This window comes from Aphelocoma coerulescens, chromosome 8, assembly GCF_041296385.1.
Source record: "Aphelocoma coerulescens isolate FSJ_1873_10779 chromosome 8, UR_Acoe_1.0, whole genome shotgun sequence".
NCBI classification, from domain to species: domain Eukaryota; kingdom Metazoa; phylum Chordata; class Aves; order Passeriformes; family Corvidae; genus Aphelocoma; species Aphelocoma coerulescens.
In genome coordinates this window covers 14,137,563-14,157,005 of record NC_091022.1, presented here as the reverse complement: position 1 = coordinate 14,157,005, position 19,443 = coordinate 14,137,563, and the positions used below count along the sequence as shown (strand labels likewise).

The 19,443-nt window shown below is 36.7% G+C and overlaps 1 protein-coding gene across 4 annotated transcripts in view; it reads left to right on the top strand.

Annotated features, from left to right (window-relative positions):
- AGL (amylo-alpha-1, 6-glucosidase, 4-alpha-glucanotransferase) overlaps window positions 1-12,892 on the top strand; it is a 37,375-nt gene extending 24,483 nt beyond the window's left edge. For all 4 annotated transcript variants that reach the window (XM_069022602.1, XM_069022600.1, XM_069022603.1 and 1 more), the window contains exons 24-34: window positions 183-358; window positions 2,053-2,155; window positions 3,390-3,615; window positions 4,042-4,153; window positions 4,536-4,671; window positions 5,852-5,964; window positions 6,694-6,905; window positions 7,447-7,544; window positions 8,107-8,194; window positions 8,286-8,419; window positions 9,810-12,892. In XM_069022602.1, coding sequence (XP_068878703.1) covers window positions 183-358; window positions 2,053-2,155; window positions 3,390-3,615; window positions 4,042-4,153; window positions 4,536-4,671; window positions 5,852-5,964; window positions 6,694-6,905; window positions 7,447-7,544; window positions 8,107-8,194; window positions 8,286-8,419; window positions 9,810-9,927 — 1,516 coding nt within the window. In that variant the 3' untranslated portion in view covers window positions 9,928-12,892. The remainder of the gene's footprint in view (window positions 1-182; window positions 359-2,052; window positions 2,156-3,389; window positions 3,616-4,041; window positions 4,154-4,535; window positions 4,672-5,851; window positions 5,965-6,693; window positions 6,906-7,446; window positions 7,545-8,106; window positions 8,195-8,285; window positions 8,420-9,809) is intronic.
- The last annotated feature ends 6,551 nt before the right edge of the window (window positions 12,893-19,443 follow it).

Genomic DNA, 19,443 nt, shown 5'->3' with positions numbered 1-19,443 from the left:
ATAAATTAAATCTTATGTAAAAAATTAGTTAATGCAAAATGCTGGTATTAATTCCCTGCTAGTTTTTTATATTTCTTATGTATAATGTTTGTCATAGCCTTCTGTAAATGAAAAAGGGTACATTTTATAGACTGTTATTGTTGAATGCAAAGTTATTTTAATTTAATTATGTTGAATTACAGCTTTGTGCAGAATGGATCAACATTTGTTAAACACCTTTCCTTGGGTTCAATCCAGTTATGTGGGATAGGAAAATACTCTTGTCTGCCAGATCTGTCTCCTTCTTTACATGATGTTCCCTATAGGCTGAATGAGATTACAAATCAGAAAGAGCAATGTTGTGTTTCCTTGGCAGCTGGTAAGTGAGAACAACCTTTAAAAAAAAAAAGGCCTCCCAAAATAGTTAAACTGTTTCTAGTAACTATATTAAAATTTTTGCATCACGTTTGAGAGCCATATGTTAGCAACTATGTATAAAATGTAGCAATTTCACTCACTTTAGCTTTGTGTTTAAGGTAAAGATTTGCTCATCTTAAAAGTATGGGAGTTTTCTCTAGTAGTACTCTCATGGGGGTTGGGAGGGAGAGCCTTATATATAAATGCTTTATTTAGAGGCTTTTTCTACTATATTTGTTGTTACCATATATAGAGATCTACAAAAAATGTTGTTTTCCTTTCCAGAAGACTTGCTTGAGATGAGTATATTTATCATAAAGGATTTTAGTTTATCTTTTATAAATGTGAATTTAAGAAGTTAATTGTAATGGCGTAACAAGAGTGAATTTATGGTTTACAAGTTCTCAGAACCATTAGCAGATCAGAACTGATCTGAAACTGTCTCCAAAAGAAAAGAGCATAAAAGCAGTCAGCAAGTAGTATTTATACCTCCAAATGTTCTGCCAGCATCTGGCAATCTTCCTATGGGCATTTTCCTATGTCCAAAGTATTATCTTCTGTGGCTTAGATTGAATTTATTTTGGTTCTGAATTGGCTCATTCCTATTCTGAAGCCATGGAAACTTTTAAACAGCCAGAGATGCAGTGGCATCTCTCTCAGTGGAGTGCTTTTCTTCTTTTTGCCATCACTCTTTCTCTTGTGTATCTTTATTGCTTTTAGTTTCTGGATTTTAATAACATTCCAGTTGCCTGCTTTAGTGTTACCTAGAAGCACAGAGGCACAGTGTTCCCTTAAATTGGTCATAAAGATTAATTATACTAAAGGGTTTGGTTTTAAGTATTCCTTTCACATACTCACTGGTAGTTGTGCCTGAGATTTTTAAATTGTACACAGATTATCATTCTCGAGTGCTGCTGCCGTGTGCCATAAATTTGCAGAGATGTGGAGGCCATATTGGAGAATTAGCAAATACTTTGTTAAAGTAAGTGGTAGAAGTGAAATGTTCTACCAAGCATGCACAAGAGACTGCTGGTTTGAAACTTTACCAAATGGAATTTTTGTTAACAGATCATAAAAGGAAAAAAATGGAAAAAAAAGACAAGTATGGACCTTACTGTTGTAATTATTATGTCTTACCAGTTAGAATCATTCTTAAAGCTACCTGTTGTAATGTCTGCAGTAAAATGTAGTTCTGTAAGCTGCTGGAAAAGAGAAACAGGGTGTCTTTCACAGTGTCTGAACAGTCTTACCCCCCTATGCTGCTGAGATGCCACAGCTCTCATACATAAACTCTTGCCTACAAAGTGTTACAATCTTGTCATAGTTCTGATCTTTTTTGTTAGTTTTCTTTCTGTTTCTTTTAATTAACTTTGGTTAAGTTGCCACATGATTAAACAAAAATTAAAATGTTACTATAACTGATAGGAGAAATGCTTTTGTGTGATCTTGAAATTCTAGAAGATACTGTTCTAGTATAGGGTATATTTAATTCTATCAAGAACTCGGTCTAGGAGATTGTTTGTTTATTTGAAATATCATAAATCTAGGAAAAAGTTAAATATGAGGATATATTTTTTACTTCTGGTTATTTTATGCATGTGCCTGGAGGTTTCAGCTATATCAATTAATTAGATGAATAATGACATTTCTTTTCAGGTTTACCTCACTTTTCTTCTGGAATTTTTCGTTCATGGGGAAGGGATACTTTTATTGCACTAAGAGGTCTACTGTTAGTTACTGGGCGCTACCTAGAAGCAAGGTAAGGCAGGCTTAACCTTAGTTCTTTTTGGCTTTGTGGGCAGCTAGGAAAAAGCAATGCTCTCAAAACCTGAGCTGATGCACAAGCTGTTAGAAACAGTTGATGTGCAGTATAAAACTTTAATGGCACTAGACATATTTGGGAGCTCGCTCTAAGTGGTATTAAAAATACTACTCAAATGATTCTCTTTTGCCTTCTTAGCACTGATCCAAAGCTGATGTAGAGATAAGGTAGTTTTTAACCCCTGGAATGCTACTGTTTGTCCTTGAAAAAAGTGATTGTTTCACTAGTACTTGCATCATTGTTGCTGAGCAATAATTTCAGAATTACTTACGTAAAAATTTGAGGTAGCAAAAGAGAATACTGTTTCAATTAGAAAGGCATGATTGCAGGTCTGTCATGATTTTTTTGTGACTGCTAGTATTTGTCTATTAATACTAGAAATCAGCTAATTGTGCATTGTTACAATCTGGTATCTGTAAATGTTTAACCTGACAAATGAGCCATACATAAGCCAGATGAATTTGATATTTTGATTAATATTGAGTGGCGCTTGACACATAATAGAAATATAAAAATGTAAGAGTTGATGTAAATTAGCATGTATTTATGCTGTTGTACATTTGGCCAGCTGTTAGCTTTCTCATGCTGAGAGATCTGCAGCCTACTAGTATGTTTATTTTGCCTTTTAAAGCTAGTCGGAATCCATGTTTTCTGCAAGGTATGCGCAACGGTTCTCAAATGAAACTTCTCATAACCTCAGTTGCTGTCACCTCTCTGTATTTTAATAGGAAATTCCCATCTACTCCTGCCCTCCGTCCCCATTCCACCCCACCCATCAGAATGGATACCAGGGTAATCATAAACAATGTCAGTAAAAACCTTCCCTGTGACCTCAGTGGGATTTGGATTTAGGGTCTATATCATTACCTATAAAAAAGCAAATTATCTTTTCTATATGAATAGGTAATGTATGTTTTGTACAAAGTGATTTAAATGTACTCATATTGAGGAATTTGTAGGGAATGGGTGGTTTTTTATTGTAAAAGAAGTTCATGCTAAATGGAGTAATTTGTAGCTTTCAACAGCAAGCCTTTGGCCTCTGTCTTTAAAATCCTGTTTGTCTTGCCCTGCCTTGCTATTAACATAACCCTGTATGCTTTATACTTGATACTTGGTCCAGTAATGGCCTTGAAGGCAACTTAGTCAAGACTGTGATTTTCTTTTGTTCTAGAAACATCATTTTAGCATTTGCTGGGACTTTAAGACATGGTCTCATTCCCAATCTGCTTGGTGGGGGGACACATGCCAGATACAACTGTCGTGATGCTGTGTGGTGGTGGCTTCAGTGTATCCAGGACTACTGCAAAATTGTTCCAAATGGATTAGACATTCTTAGGTGTCCTGTTTCTAGAATGTACCCAAGAGATGACTCTTCTCCTCAGCCTGCAGGCACTGTGGTAAAGATCACTTCTAATTTAAGTATTTAACAAAACTATAATTTTTTAATGAAAGGATATCATTTTTTCTAGCTACAAGAACCTCTTGCTATCTGTTGTTCATGGTGAAATTCGATTATAGCGCAAGAATTCCATATTTTAGGCCCTTCTTGCATCACCTGATTAGACCAAGTGCAAGGGGTTAGGGAAGGAGGAAAAAAATTACATTAGCTTCTAAATCTTTTCGTTGCTTTTTGTCTTGAAAAAATGTTTGTATGAAAAGTTGTATACAATGTATTGCCAATGCCAGGGATGCTACTTAAACTCCCAAACCATCAAACATTTTCTTTTGGAATATCATATCATAAACTAGAGGCTTAAGAAATGCTTTCTACTCATTTTTCGTCTTGCCTTTCACATGTCATCCAAACACGCAAATGAATCCAGGATCAGCCACTTTATGAAGTAATACAGGAAGCAATGCAACGACACATGGAAGGCATAAATTTCCGAGAAAGGAATGCTGGTCCTCAGATTGATCAAAACATGAGAGATGAAGGTAACATACAGAGAACATTTGATGTGCAATACAGAAGTTGATGATTATATTTTGTATTTCCTTTTCCTCTTATTTCCTCTTTCTATTGAGCATATTTTTATTATAAAATTATATTTAATGTAACTGAAACTATAATACTTTATTTACATGTAATATTTTTGGAGTGCCTAAATAATAGTTTATTGTTAGCAACTGTTCATATGCTTTGGTACAAGTGATCTTAAAAATTTCACTTAAAGAACAGTTGCCTTCAGAAACCTAACTCGGTTTTCTTGTTGGAAGATTTTTTTGTTTATCCTAGGACATTTGGGTTGGGGGAGGGTAGCTGGGGTTTTATTTCGCCTAAAAAATGGAATTAACACCTGATATTCTTTCTTGCCAGGTTTTAATGTAACTGCAGGCATTGACCATGAAACTGGCTTTGTCTTTGGAGGGAACCGCTTCAATTGTGGCACTTGGATGGATAAAATGGGAGAGAGCGACAAAGCTCGCAATAAAGGAATTCCAGCTACTCCAAGGTATGAAATCCAGGCTTTAGGTGGGGGATTTTGTAATTTTTTTTTTAACTTAAATTCTTCTGCAGAACCGCTGTGCCTTCTATTGACTCATCTGAGAGGTTCTCTCTCAAATGTTCTAAATGTTTCTACCTACTAAAATGTTAATGAAAGTTTTTTCTTTTGCTGATTTGAAGTAAAAATCTGTGTTCTTTGCAGGTGAAGCCCATGGCTTTTTTCACAGTCTTAGCTCCATGCTAAGTGTTGAGTTTTGAATTCAAGTGGTAAAATGTAATTTAGGAAATACTGTATATTTGTTGTACTAGCAGTACTTTGTTATTTAAACTTCTCATATGAGTTATATATTGATAATTGTGTTGTTTGAATACTTCCTAGTTCGAATTCAAAAATATTTACAACATCTACATTTTTAGAGCTGAGAATTAAGCATTTTAAAATAGGCTCTTTATTATGTGCCAGGAAACTGCTGCAGGCCCTTGCTTGGATTTAGTACAGTATCAGTTTCAAATCAATTGCCTGTCCATGGGTGAGAATTGAGGAAAACATTATGTTGCTTGACAAGTTGAGCACTTCAATTGGGAGCCAAGAGTGGTCGAGGTAGTTTGCAAAAGAGGCTGAGTTGGTGATGCCAGAGAGAAAATTCCATCAAGTAGACAGTAAAGCTGAGTATGATTACAATATTAAGTGTTTGCATATATTGATTACATGAATATTACTTGAAAAAAAGAAGCAAGTCCAAGAAGTGCATTTAGTGCTTATTTTAATCGCTCACTTTTGACTTGAGTAATCTCCTATGGCAGAACTATCACGTAAGTTACAGAAGTGTCTGTGCAGTTGAGAAGCTTTGTACTGAACGTGGTTATAACATCAGAGGACCACCGTGTCTGGGGTCAATCATTTTTTCATGTTCTTAATCACTGGTATAAAATTATCTTCCATTTGTGCTAATTAGCTGGGTATGATAATACCACTTTAAATAAGGCTGATGTACAGAAAAAGGTATTTGCTAGCCAGTTTACAATCAAGTTCATTCCTTGACTGAGAAATAGGGGAATAGTAGAAAAATGAGGAAAAAGAAATTGTCTAAATAAGATACTTATGAATGTAAATTTTTCAGTTACTCATTGAACTTTAACAACCTTCTTAAAATAATGAATGAGGGGTTTTATCATTATTATTTTAGAGATGGCTCTGCTGTGGAAATGGTTGGCCTGTGCAAGTCGGCTGTTCGTTGGTTGATGGATTTATCTGGGAAAAACATATTTCCATTCCGTGGAGTCACTGTAAAAAGACATGGTAAAAACAGGAACATCTCATAATTGTATTACTGGGGTATAGAAATAACTAAAACAATGAAATAGTGTCCATATAAGCCTCAGAAGAAGGATTAGGGGTTAAAGGAGAAAACCTTGGGAAAGTATCTTGTATGATTAAAATCTTTTTGTTACTATAAAAATTTATTAAAACTTGATATTTTCTTCTCAGTATTTCAAATAGTTTATTCTGTGGATTACAAAGGAATTTCAGAGCCTGAATACCTTTTCTCAAAATGGATATAAGTTATAAGGTTACAGTGTATTTTGATGGTTGTATCATTCATTTACAAGAATGTGAAGTAAAATGATGTAGGACACTTGTCTTTATTTTTTCTTTCTGCTCTTCCTCTCGCCCCCCAGTATTCATAACACAGAAACCCCCTTCTTGGGAATATTTACATAAATATCATTGGAAGTCCCATATGTTTTAGAGGGAATACTCTTCTAATCACAAAGTTACTTTAAGCTTACCCAGCCCAAGTGAGTATGTGCCCTGTGAAGACTGTTGTGTCAGTCTCACTAGAAATTTCAGTGAGCTGTTCCTCCTGTGATCTATACAATTGGCCTAAGCATGGGGAATCACAAACTGAGAGAGGTGATGCTAGATCTGCTCCTGTTATATTAAGTGTCAGGAATTCAAGAAGCATACTTCTGCTGTTGCTACTGTGGCTGATTTCAGAAAATTAAAACTGTATATAACATCTTGCAGGAAAGGAGGAGATTATCACGTATGATGAGTGGGACAGGAAAATTCAAGGACATTTTGAAAGGCTGTTCTTTGTCTCTGAGAATCCAGCAGATCCTAATGAAAAACACCCAGATCTTGTACACAAACGTGGAATTTATAAAGACAGCTATGGAGCTTCAAGTCCATGGTGTGATTACCAACTCAGGCCAAATTTTCCAATAGCAATGGTTGTGGTAAGTGGGGGGGAATGGGAGGAGGGCTTTGCACTTAAATGCAAGCCTAGCTGGTTATAAAGAAAACTTTAAGGTCCATCTGCATTGCATTCTATTAGGAACATAAGTTGCTTGGAATAACTTTTGGAAAGTGGCTTTTTTTCCATGCTTTTAACGTTGGTTCTCTTGGACTACCTCCTAAAAATATACCATGATGGGACTTGCCAATTTGCAGTGCTCACTGTATTCAGAATGTCTTTTATGGCTAGGTCTGGGAGGCTGCTTTTCCCATCAAATTGGCTAAAAAGGATAGATTCTTTGTTTTTATTGGATTTTTAAAGAGCTTCAGTAATAATACTTGGCAAGGGTTTTTAAAATAAAATCAAAATTGAAAAAAAGCACTGGATACCTTCTGTTTTCTTGCTTACTCTGACTTATAGGTTCTAGAAGTTGATTCAGTAATACAAACCTCAGGCTTTTTGTTGTCTTCTGCATTTATATACACAGACTTATGTGTGTTTATGCACAGGGATTATTCATTAAATCTTTATTATTTTATTAGGCCCCTGAGTTGTTCTCACCTGAGAGAGCTTGGAAAGCTCTGCAGATAGCAGAAGAAAAGCTTCTTGGTCCATTAGGCATGAAAACCTTGGACCCAGAGTAAGTACAGTAGAGATAGGATCAAGTGTTGATTCCTAAACACAATAAACACAACAGTAGGAATTACTTGATGTGGGGCAGGGGTGGTGGTGATGGTGTGAAATTTTCATATATACTTATGAAATAAGGCTGCAGGAAGTACTTCCAGAACAATTGGTTTAGGTGTTCTAAAAGTCTGTGCAATTGATTTCTTGATATAGGCAATGGCTGAGTGGTTTTGAATGCCTCACAGTAAGCAAGTCAAATTTGGCATCATACCAAAGATGTTGTATTTGCATCTTGGGACATACTTATGTTTGATGTAGTGTACAGCACTGCATTTTGAGTAAAGGGTAAAATTATGACTCTTAAGTCCTTTCAAGGCATGGACCATTTTCCTACAAATTTAAACTTTATCTGGAATTCCACTGTCATGTGAAGTACAGAACCTGGTGGAGACCTTCATAACTTAACCATCAATAAATGTAAATGACAAATTATTTGTTTGATTTCTGTTTTCCGTTTCTGTGTATTATTTTTAATTAAGGCTTTTTTTGCATAATACATTTTTTCTTTCTTGCAGTGATATGGTGTACTGTGGAGTATATGATAATGCTCTTGACAATGACAACTACAATGTAGCCAGAGGTTTTAATTATCACCAAGGACCTGTAAGAGCTACTTCCTTCAATTTTAGAAAAAGTGTTGTCATCTTTTCAAACCTACTGCTTTGATAATCATCTCTCTTCATTCTTTCCATAGGAATGGCTGTGGCCAATTGGGTATTTTCTTCGTGCCAAATTGTACTTCTCCAGGTTGATTGGTCCAGAGATATATGCAAAAACTGTAGTTATGATTAAGAATGTTCTTTCTCGCCACTATGTTCATCTTGAAAGGTAAGATAACAACAAACACGGATTCCAAATACTCAAAATACTGAGCTAGTGGTACCTACCATGCAAGTGCATGTAAGAGTACAGATCTTCTGTATAAACAGAATCTCTTTTCTAGATAGGAAGTTGACTGCTATATGTGCAATTGCAGATCTCAAGTCAGGTTTCAAATACAGGTGAGATCTAGTGCCTTTTAGAGATTGCAGAATCCCTAATACTTATGCATGTGAAGACTGGGTGAGATAAATCTTATGTAAGGATTAGGATCTAATTTCATACAAGAAATCAATTTCAGAAAAAAAGTCAGTGAGGTTTTTTTTTTAAAAATCAAAGTATTTAAAAACAAACTTTAAAACATAATAGTTAAAAGGGATAGTAGTGATATATTAAAATTTCAGCAGATAAAATGATGCAAAATATTGTTAGGACTTATTGTGTTCTAAGTGAGGAAATTAGATTCTGAAGCCGTCATACTAATAACCTTGATTTTCTAAGGAGACAGAGGAACTTGCATTTTGAGTTTTCCTTCAAACCAAACCACCAAACCCACACACTGTTTCTTCTCTTTGCTGTCTATTTTATTTTTAATTATTAAGGATTTGAGATAAACTGAAATAAAAAATCTTGCCCTTGGTATCTCATCCATATAATCTGTTTTGCAGCACAGAAACAGGTATTTATTTGCACCCAAAAGAGTAATTCAGTAGGACTCATGAGAGAAGAGTTTGTCTGACCACATGGGGAAGAAAAAAGGATTTGTTAAACAACATACTGCCTTACAGAGTGTCTTGTCCATGTCTCTTGTTTGGTAGTATCAGAAATAACTAGCAGTTTGGTAATGCACTTTGCTTTTTCTGTCTTAAAGTAGTGTACTTTTACTGTTTTGATACATTATTTCTGTACAGAATAATTCTTGTAGTAACAGGCTCTACTTACATTTTTTAAGTGTGCTAGTTTGTGGGATGTTTTTGTTCCTGTGGAGGAAGAGAAGATGTATGTAATCATGCTGTCTTCCAGCCGTTGTCACCTTTTAGCACTATAATCAATGTCAAGTGTAGTTTGAGTACCATTGTTACCATTTTCCAAATGCAAAACTACCAGAATGAGAAACAGGAGCAGCACACACCAGTTGTGTAAGTTTAGTTATTATTAGTAGCAGAGAGTCTGCTTTGAAGAAGAGACTCTTCCACTACAATTCCCAGCTGCAGGTGAAAAATATATTAATTAGATCTCAGTTATTAAAGGGTATACTGTGTTTGTAGGACAGCTGACCTTTAGTCAAGCTTTTCCGTTTCCTACTGAGTTAATCTTCCAAAAGGTTTTAAAATGAAATGTTCTTTTAATTTCAGTCTATAATCTAACAACAGTACTCACTTGTGTTTTCTTTTATCAGATCATCCTGGAAAGGGCTTCCAGAACTTACAAATGAGAATGGGCAGTATTGTCCTTTTAGCTGTGAAACTCAGGCCTGGTCGATTGGTGTTATCCTTGAAATCCTTTATGACTTGTAAAAGTTTATTTTGATTGATTTGATGAAACTTCTGTGGTCTTACTATTGGGCATAAGTGAACACTTGGCTTACACTGCAAGGGAAATTAACTGTTCTGCACAATCACTTAAGCTGTGTCCTGACTTTCAAAGATGCTGAATGCCAGCAGCTCCTGTGCCCTAAAACTGTGTGGGGCGTAGGTATTTTGAAAATCAGGCCATGACAATAAAATAACACAAAACTGCAGTGCACACTTGATGCAGAAACTTTTAGTAAGGAGCAATTTTAAGAATATGCACAAACTTAATTTTAAGTGGCTTTGGTTTTTTAGCCTTTTCAAAACAAAATCTTAATGTGAAGTAAATTAGCTCCTTCCTGAGCTAAAAGTAAGTAGCACAGCTCTTATGTTTTTTTTTCTTCGTCTCTTAAAGAGTAAATGGATGTTTTTGCAAATGCATGCTTAAGGGGGAGTAGACTAACCTCTAGTTTTCTGAGTTTGGTATGCTTTGTGCTCTAGCACCATGCATTAATGAAGGCATAATATGTTACCTCTCCATTGAACGGTGTAATGGGGATGTTTTTGTATGTGTTCAGTTGAACACTCCACTAAGCAGCCACAGAAATAAAGTGTATGAATGCTGTAATAAATCAGCTTTTGAAGTTACATATAAAATGTTGAAAACTTTGAGAGTTAGCTCAAGCAATGAGGTAACATCCTATGTTAACCTAGATTTATTTAAATACCGTGAGCCATATAGCAAAGCTGTTTTTTCATCTATATCTGGTTTTCACCATGGGTAATTCATAAGAAAAGCGCATACAGTGCACAGCCTATATGTTAAGGAAGGCCAACGTGCTTGACTTTTAATTAATTTCATTTATTGAAGAGAGAGAGTCACCTCAGCCCTTCATTCTTGGGAAAATCCTAGCTCTATTAATCAGGTGGAAACACTTAACACAATGGAAAGACATATTAGCCTACTATCAGAGAGGAGAATGTGAGGCTTCTGGGCCTTTTGAAATTACACCAATAACAATAAGCATGCTACCTCTTTGTGGTGTCCTTTGGGAACAAATCCAGTGAACATGATGCAAAATGTGTTTTTTCATATTTGGATGCCTGCATGTCCTTCTTAAGTTCATATCAGGGTTCACAGACTGAGAGGAGTGTGGTTGGTAATTCTCAACTCTTCATACAATTTTTCCATCTTAGTGCAATAAACAGGCAGAGAGTGAGATTGCCAACACTTCCCACATCACAAGGCAGAAAAGCAAAAGCACTATTTCTTAATGTTAGACAATATATGCTGAAAAAATAAATACAGGATGTAATTATAATGCACTAAAACACATAGATCAAGATTTTATCCTGTCTGTATTTTAAAGTTTCTGTATCCTGTCTAAAGTACAGTGCACACATGCTGTCTTGTTCAGGGAGATGTATTTCAGGTAGATACTGTAAGGGCAAGTTAACAGGCTCAAGAGAGATGAATTGTAAGAAATGGCTATACTCATACACTATTTATTTGAAAGGTTAATAAGGATTTTAACTCCCTTGCTGAAGTGTTCAGTCCTTAGGAATAGGTAACGTCTATATTATACCTGAACTTTTGAGCTGCTGCAGTACATGGGTTGGGAAATTTTTATTTTCTCGACACAATGCATAAGAAATGTCATTTGATCAAAAATGCTACTGAAATGTCAGCTACAGATTATTTTTTTAATGTGCAAAAGCATAGAAAGTATTTTTCATACTGCACTAAACTTTCCAAATTTCTTGATAATTATATTAAGGTTTATGTCCTACTGTTTCACTAGCTTTACTGTTTTCCTGGATAACTTATTCCTTGTTTATTATTTCAAGGTATGTTTTATGGCTCCTGTGGCTTAGAAAACAGGAACAAAATGGCAGAAAAAAAAATTTGTTCTTACTTCATGAAAACATTTTAAAATTGGAAGCAAAGCTTAAGAGCTATGACTGTTGAAGATTTCTACAAGGTGTCAAAATTATATACATTGGCAATAACACTCTTTAAGTGTTTGGAAAAAAAAACATGAGTAATTTTTCATCAAGACCTTCCTATGCTATGTACAGATTGCTTTCCAGTTTTGCAAACTGCACTGCTGATATAGACTGCATATTTGTCACTGCTAGGGTTTTTTTCTAATTTAATAGTAAAATTTTAAAGATAAATCACTACTGTGCACACAAAAATACGTATGTTATGAAACTTCTAAACATGCCCATTTATAATGTTGCTTCTGCACTGATTAGTTGAGCATAGTTTTAGTGACAAATATTTTAAATAGGGAAAAAATATGTATTGGTTGACTTTGCTGTTAAGTAGCAACAAAAGTAAGATTTAAGGTTATTAACTTTTGGGGGGGGTGGTGGTTTATTGGTTTGGGGGTTTTTCTTTTTTCTTTTTTTTTTTTTTTCTCAAAAAGCTACTCAACACTTTGTCAAACCAGACAGTTTAAAAATTAAGAGGGAAGAAAACAATGTTAAATCTAACATAACATGAGCTGATATCCAAATAGATGAAGTCATTATCCCCTAAAAGTAGCTGACTTACATTGACTGATCCTGAGCTGTATCATTATCATTTGTATTTTACACTCAAAAACTTCTAGTAATGCAAACTTATAATTGGTAAAATAGAAATAAACTAAATAACTCAGTAAGAACTGTGCATTGACTGTGTTCCAGTTGGTGCTTCTTGATATGTATCACCTTAAGAATTATTTTTCCTCCCAATTGAAATAATTTTAACTGTTACTGATGTTTACACAGTTAATAGCTCTTGCTTATTCAAAGATTATTAACTTGAGAATTCAAGTAAACTAATGTACCATTCTCATACTGCATGTTGTAATGTAAAATGGAAACATAAGCTTTACATGTCTGTCTATCACAGCAACAACTGATTTTAGAAAATGTCATTATTCATTTCTGAAATGCACAAAATAAAATTCTTTAATTCAGAGTTAATCTTTTCTTGTGATTGTTTAAAAAAAAAAAAAGTCGAACTTTCCAGCTGATGTTGCTTGTTCATGTGTAGCAATTTTACATATGGGGAGAGATCATTAACTCCTCAGGTCAAATGTTAAAATGTGCTAACAACACTTACTAAAAAAACAACAGCTTATTTAAAAAAAAAAAAAAAAAAAAAAAAAAAGCATAAACTTGAGCCCTACAGAGAGAGATTCTTATGTTGGTGTCAGTGTCAGCTGTCCTAGCTGAGTTTCAGTGGGTTTGGGTTAGCAGAGCTCTGCCTGTCCCTTCTGCTCTAAGTGTTTATATATTTTAAGTCATAATATTGCAAATTCACCAAGACAACAGTCCTGATTAACTGATTTACAGATGTTCAAGTCTTACTGTGATTAACTTTTGGTGCAAAATTCCTGTCACTATGGAGAAGGCATTTTTTGGACCTTTCAGCTCTGCTTTGTAAAATCAAAGTCTCACAGCACAGGTGCCTGGTATACTGAGTATGTTTTGCAGTGTCCCCATTTCATTCCATGCTTTATAAAAAGAGGATTTTTTTCTAATCCTCTATTCAAGCATTTTTGTTAAGAAGTAATTCATTATTCCATTTTATGCTATTTTTAATAAATACTCTATTGAAAAGTGGTTAAGGAAATCTAGAAATGACCAGTCACTGAGTTGTTGGGGGGAGTTGCTAAGGTCAGAGCTGCCACCTCAGCCCTCATGGCCCCTCAGGCAGCTCAATGGAGAAACAGATGGATGAAATGTTAGTGGTGACTAGCAGGCTTCTCTTGAAGGCTCCTTTGGCGATTGCAGATGCCAATTGTGGAAGCGCCTGCAGTCAGGACACGAGCTCTGCCCGCGTTGCTGTGGGAGGTGAGGCAGGACCCGTCGAAGAGAGCCCGCTACTCTCGCCACCGGACAGAGGGCTTTGCCCGCCGGGGCGAGAGCCAGGCGGGACCACGGCCCCACGGCCTCAGCGCGGCCGGGCCTGCCGGGGCCCCTCAGCGCCGGCTGCGGGCCGGACAGCGCCGGCTGCGGGCCGGACAGCGCCGGCTGCGGGCCGCTCCGCCACACGCCTCTCGGGAAAACAGGCGAAACCTGCCCGACTAACAGCTTGTTTGCCTTTCGAAATGTGCCTGGAAACAGCAAGAAGGAAAATATACTTGCCTAAGAGCATCTGAGGTTTTGTGCAAACTTGGGAGCTTATGCAAGGGAGAGCTCTACATTCTGCAAGATTTGCCTGTGCATTTGCTATTTCTCAGAAGTTGCTGACTAAATTAAAACAGAGGCTTCCTAGTTCTGAATTTTGCATCAAAGTGCAGGTCACCAAGTGGACCAATGGCCTTTTTAATGGGGAATGTTGATTTCCAAGCATGAGCATCTGAACAAGGCACAACTTGACTGCTGGTTTAGCGATTGCTGATTTTTACAGGGTCAGATTCTGAAGCAGAATTAACTTGTGGTGGCACAAAAGTGAACCTGGGAACATTATAGAAAGAAGACTCTGGCTAGTCAAGTGGCAGTCTGAGCCATCTGTGCTGTTGCAGCTCTTGTGTTTCTGTAAACACGTGTCCAGTCCCCTTGGCCTGTGACACGTTTGTCTTATTGTGTAATACCTCCTTGAACCTGTTTCTTTCAGAAATCTTAATCTCTCTGATGCGTCTGTTCTGTCTACAACCTTTCAGCCACATGTGGCAGTTCACCCTGTGTAATGATCTCAGCATACTACACAAAGATCAGTACCACTGACTGACTGTATTTGACAAATAATAAACTTGTTCACCTCAGTTCACATAAGCTTAATGCAATTTGTGAGATTCATGAGCACCCTTCGTGCACCACAGCAATATCTCAGTACAACTTCAGAGAGATAGACTATTCTTTGTGTAGTGCCTTTTTGCAACGAGAATGAAAGCTGGCCATGAAGGAAGAGAATTATGCTGCAGCCTGGCAAGGGTCTTCTCAAGGATGATGTGGACTCCAGGTACTAATGGAGGTAAGTTTCTTGTGGAATTCTGTATTTCTGAGTTCAGACTGGTAAATCAACTGGAGCGTAATTTTGTGTTGTGGTGAGAAACATAAGATGATGTTTTCTAATCGGTTCTAAAGGAAGATATTTGCAGTCACATGACTTACAGACTTATAAGTACAATTATTTTAAAGCATGATTCTCCAGAGTGGGATTAAATTATAATAATGGAAGTCTTTTTTAAGGTGACTTGTAGAGTCACAACCATTTATAAAAATTTGAGAAAGGTGAAAGATTGATTTATTTTTGCAAGTGGCATCTCAAGGAAAAGGTTTCTACAAAATGAACAATCTGTTCTTTTATGGGATACATTCAGGGGCTGATTTTAAAATTTCTTTGTAATTGTTCTTATGGCCATTGTCTATAAGGGTCCTAGATACAGCCTAGACCTGGAGAGGGGTACCAGTTTTAACAGTATGAAATGAGAAATTGGTTCTAAATACAGGAGTAAGGCTCACAGCCGCTTGTGTAACGTCCTGAAGAATAGCCAAATAATGAGGTAATATTGACTTAGCAAGAGCAGTCGTTGGAGGGCAATAGTAGGTTAAGTGGTGTATGGATGTGCTAAGGAGAGCTTGGCGTAGGATCTTGAAGTTAGTTAGTGTATAAATTTTGTGGATGTGAATGATTGATTAAAGTATCAGGGATGACACATTAGAAGGGATCTTACCTGAATCTATGGTAATCCAGGGACTAGCACGGTAGGCTGGCTGGAAGTGAACACCTCAGTAGAAAGCTGGGGATGATAGATGTGGCAAGGATAGTGCAGCTCTTCATTATAGATAAAAATTAACATTTCCAGCTTGGCAGCAGAGGGTGGCGCCAGTTGGCCCCGTGGCGCTGCTGCCTCCTGCTCAGGCTGGGCCATTCAGCTCCCCCGAGCTCCCTCAGGGCTCTGCATTTCTGCACAGCCACACTCGCTTTTCTGGCCTTTAACAGCTCAAGTCTCCCGCATGTCAAAATCATAATAAGTTTTTAAATGTTCAGCAAATGTTTCAGTAATATATCCTCACGTAGGGGAAGTGGGAAAGAAATACATCTTCAATGGTTTACTGACTAACGAGTATTTCATTATTAAAAATTCCAATAATCTGTTTCTCTGTTTCTCTGCTTTATTGCAAAGTTCAAGAATCTGTTTATCTCCTAAAGAATGGGAAATGCTAGGATATGAAACCAGGTGTATGTTAGGCATTTATTTATTATTTGCATCATAGGTCATCTAATGCTTCTGTAATTGCTCACAAATTTTTTCTGCTTCCTTAAATGTTTTGTTTATGTACAAAAAAAATTTAATGTGAAAACTGAAAATAATTCTGCCTTGGCAATCTTTTGCTATAACTGTGGGTATTTTAACTTAAGTGTGTTGTTACATGGATTTTTTTTTTTTTAGTGGCATTCAGCTTGCACACAGCAGTTTTCTAGGACAATCAACTGGGAAAAGTGAGGCTAAAAATTATGAAATGAATTGAAAATTAGTATTTTTTTGACCCAGGAAAACTGTGAAGTGCTTAGATTTAGTTGGCAGAGTTTGCTTTGAACATCTTTGTTCTCATGGAGTATGAAAGATTTGGAGGCCTGAGATTTATGTTGTGATATTGTTAGACCAAAGTAATGGTAAGGCTGTAATCTAGGAATAAAGTCCAGTAATAGAGAAGTCTGGAGAAGAATACCAGCAGTTGGAAGGAATATAGATGGAGTCAGGCATTAAGACGTGGTAAGAAAAAAAGAACAAAAAGAGTGATATGAAATACTAGGTCATTTTATGTGGCTTAGAACAGCTTTATATAAAATAAAATATTGTAACAAAAGAAAAAATAGAGAGTCTGTAGCTGAAGAAGTCCAGGTGCTTGTGTTCTACAGCTTTAAAATACTCCAGCTGTCAAATTTGTGTGTTTTTAATGGGCTGCATTTTCTAGCAGTTATTCCACTTGCTGAAGCTAGGTGGGAACACCCACATTTTAAAGGTAATTTTGTAATTTGTAAAGCCTATAATCAGACCTACTGGGACAGCAGTTCAAGAGGTGGTGTTTTCTTGTAATGGCTGGCTGGCTAGTACTGCTGGAGGTCTCCCTGCAGGCCACTGGAGGGCCATACTCATGTGTTTGGAACAGTTAGGTTCCTGCAAGAGCTTTTCCAAGGCCTCCAGGCACCATTTAGTTAAACTTAAGAACCAGATGCTGTTATCACCCGGATCAGAGTAAACATAGAGTAAGTTAATTTCCATGCCTTGAATAATTGCAGGTTTATTTTTGCATAATTTTATATGTAGACAGTTTATACACCTTTTCAAACAGCAGTTAAAAGCATCAATCAGATGTGGTAATGCAATACACTATTGTTTGTTCCAAGGTAGGGAGTCTACACTGTGATGGGGTTCATTGTCACAATAGTTTCCTTAAAGCAGTCATGCATAGGGGTTTTTGCCTTCCTTGTCAATACTTTTGTTGGAGTCTAACAGAACATACTCTAAATTCTGTAGTCCCAAAAAGCTGATAGAATTCTGTACTTTGGATTTATCAAATTGGTGAAAACATTCTCTTCAGGAATATTAAAAGCAAATAAATCATAGTTGGGGGAGGAGGAGAGGTGGGGGGTGTGTGTGTATGTGTGTGTTAGTAGTAGCAGACAGGTGTTCTGGTTATTTCCATCATGTTTTCAAAGCTGAGCTTACAAAAATTCCTTAAAAACATTAGGGTTTAGAAATTTGGCTTGTGTTTTTAAAAAGTCTTGTTTTGTCTGTGCTGGAAGATTGAGCAGAGAAGTCTGAAAGTTATTTTTGAAAGTGAATTTTTGTTAGTTTTAATAGCTAAGAAGTTTTCAGTTAGGTAATTAAGCATTTCTTCCAAATTTCAGCAGATACTTTTTACTGGTTATGAACCAATTGTTCTAAACTGAATGTTGCTGTTAAATGTCATCTTGCTTCCTATCCTCCCTGACTTTGCTTAACATAAAAGGCTCCATTTAATTGTGGGAGTGGGTGTTTCTATGTCTACTGCCATTCAAATTATAAAGCACTTAAATATTTGTTTAGAGGGAGAACTGCAGTATTGCTCTTTCAAAAAGAATCTCTTGGAGGGCAGAAATCCAGTGTTTGAATTTTCACTTAAGGTTTGACTTTCTGAAGAGCAGCCTACTGCTTGGTGGTCAGTGAATCCTTCAGGAAGGTCAGAGATGTGGTGATGGTTGAGGCTGGGTTATGACAGAAAGGGAGAAGGACTTCTAAGTGAACACCAGAGAGACAAGGAGGATGTTTCCTCACCCGTGGGGTTTTTCAAAGGGAGGAAGCAGGAAAGAGAGGAAGTTCTGATGTCTGGTGGGGCTGCATGCTGTAGTACAGCAAAAATGGTGGAGAGGGGGAAGCTGCAGTTTACCTTAGTGTGGGCCTACAGGCTGGTCTGTATGACCCTGTGCTTCAGTGGAGCAGACAGCACAGCCATAGGGCCCTGCTGCTGTTAGACCAAAATGCAACAGTACTCTGACTAAGAATTCTGGGCCACTGAAGGGAAGAGCACCTTGAGGAACTAGCTGTAACCACAGATGAATTTCCAGACTTATTTCGATTCTCGTCTCATTTTCACTTTTGAAAAGTAGATACTTTTTACGTATTGAAATCTCATGGGGAGGAGAACTCCTGTAGAGGCTGAAAAAACATTTTCCACTTGGCTGAAGTCAAAATTGTGTGTTATTTTGTCAGCCCTATTTCCAGCTCTTCAGCCAGTTCACTATAGTGTCTTAAAGTGGACTCAATTTCTCCATCTTTCACCCTTCTTCAGCATAGCTAAAATGCTACTGTGAATTTCACCCAGAAGTCATCAAAATCCCTGGAAATGTAAGTACTACATCAGACTCAAAGGTTTTATGTGCTTGAATGTCACATTTTAATGTCTTTTGATGTCATATACAAAAGTAACTCAGAATAATAATTACTGTAATAGTATCTTTTGTCTCATAAATTTAATTCTCAGCGTACTCAATTTGCTGTAATTATATACTCAATGTACTGCTAATAAATACACTCTTTCAACATGTATGTGTTTGATGTATATATATTTTCAAATGGGGGGGGAAGCAGTAGAAGTCAAGGACATTACATCTTAAGGTTTTTTTACTATTAATGCTTTGTTAAATATCGTGTTATGTTAAATTTTTTGTCATGAAACTCATACGAGGATGCTTTGAAATGCTAAATAGTTGTGACAATGATTAGTGCACACCACTCATGCTTGGATGTTTCCAGTGCTAAAAATTCAAGGACTGCTCTGAATTAACTGAGGGGACATTGGCATAGTATGTAGGTGTCTCTGTGTCCTTATCTTTTTTTCTTGGAAAACTGTGCCTGCTGTACTCTGAGAACTTTTGGTCGCTTCATAACTTGTGGAAAGTGGATGACAGGTAGTACTAGCTGTGGACACACCTCTTTTTGGAAAGTTTTGGTCTTTGTTTCCTGCTTGGTCATTTTCACTGCCCTTCACAGTTAATCAGTAACTATTTTCTGCTGAAAGTAAGAATGCTGCTAA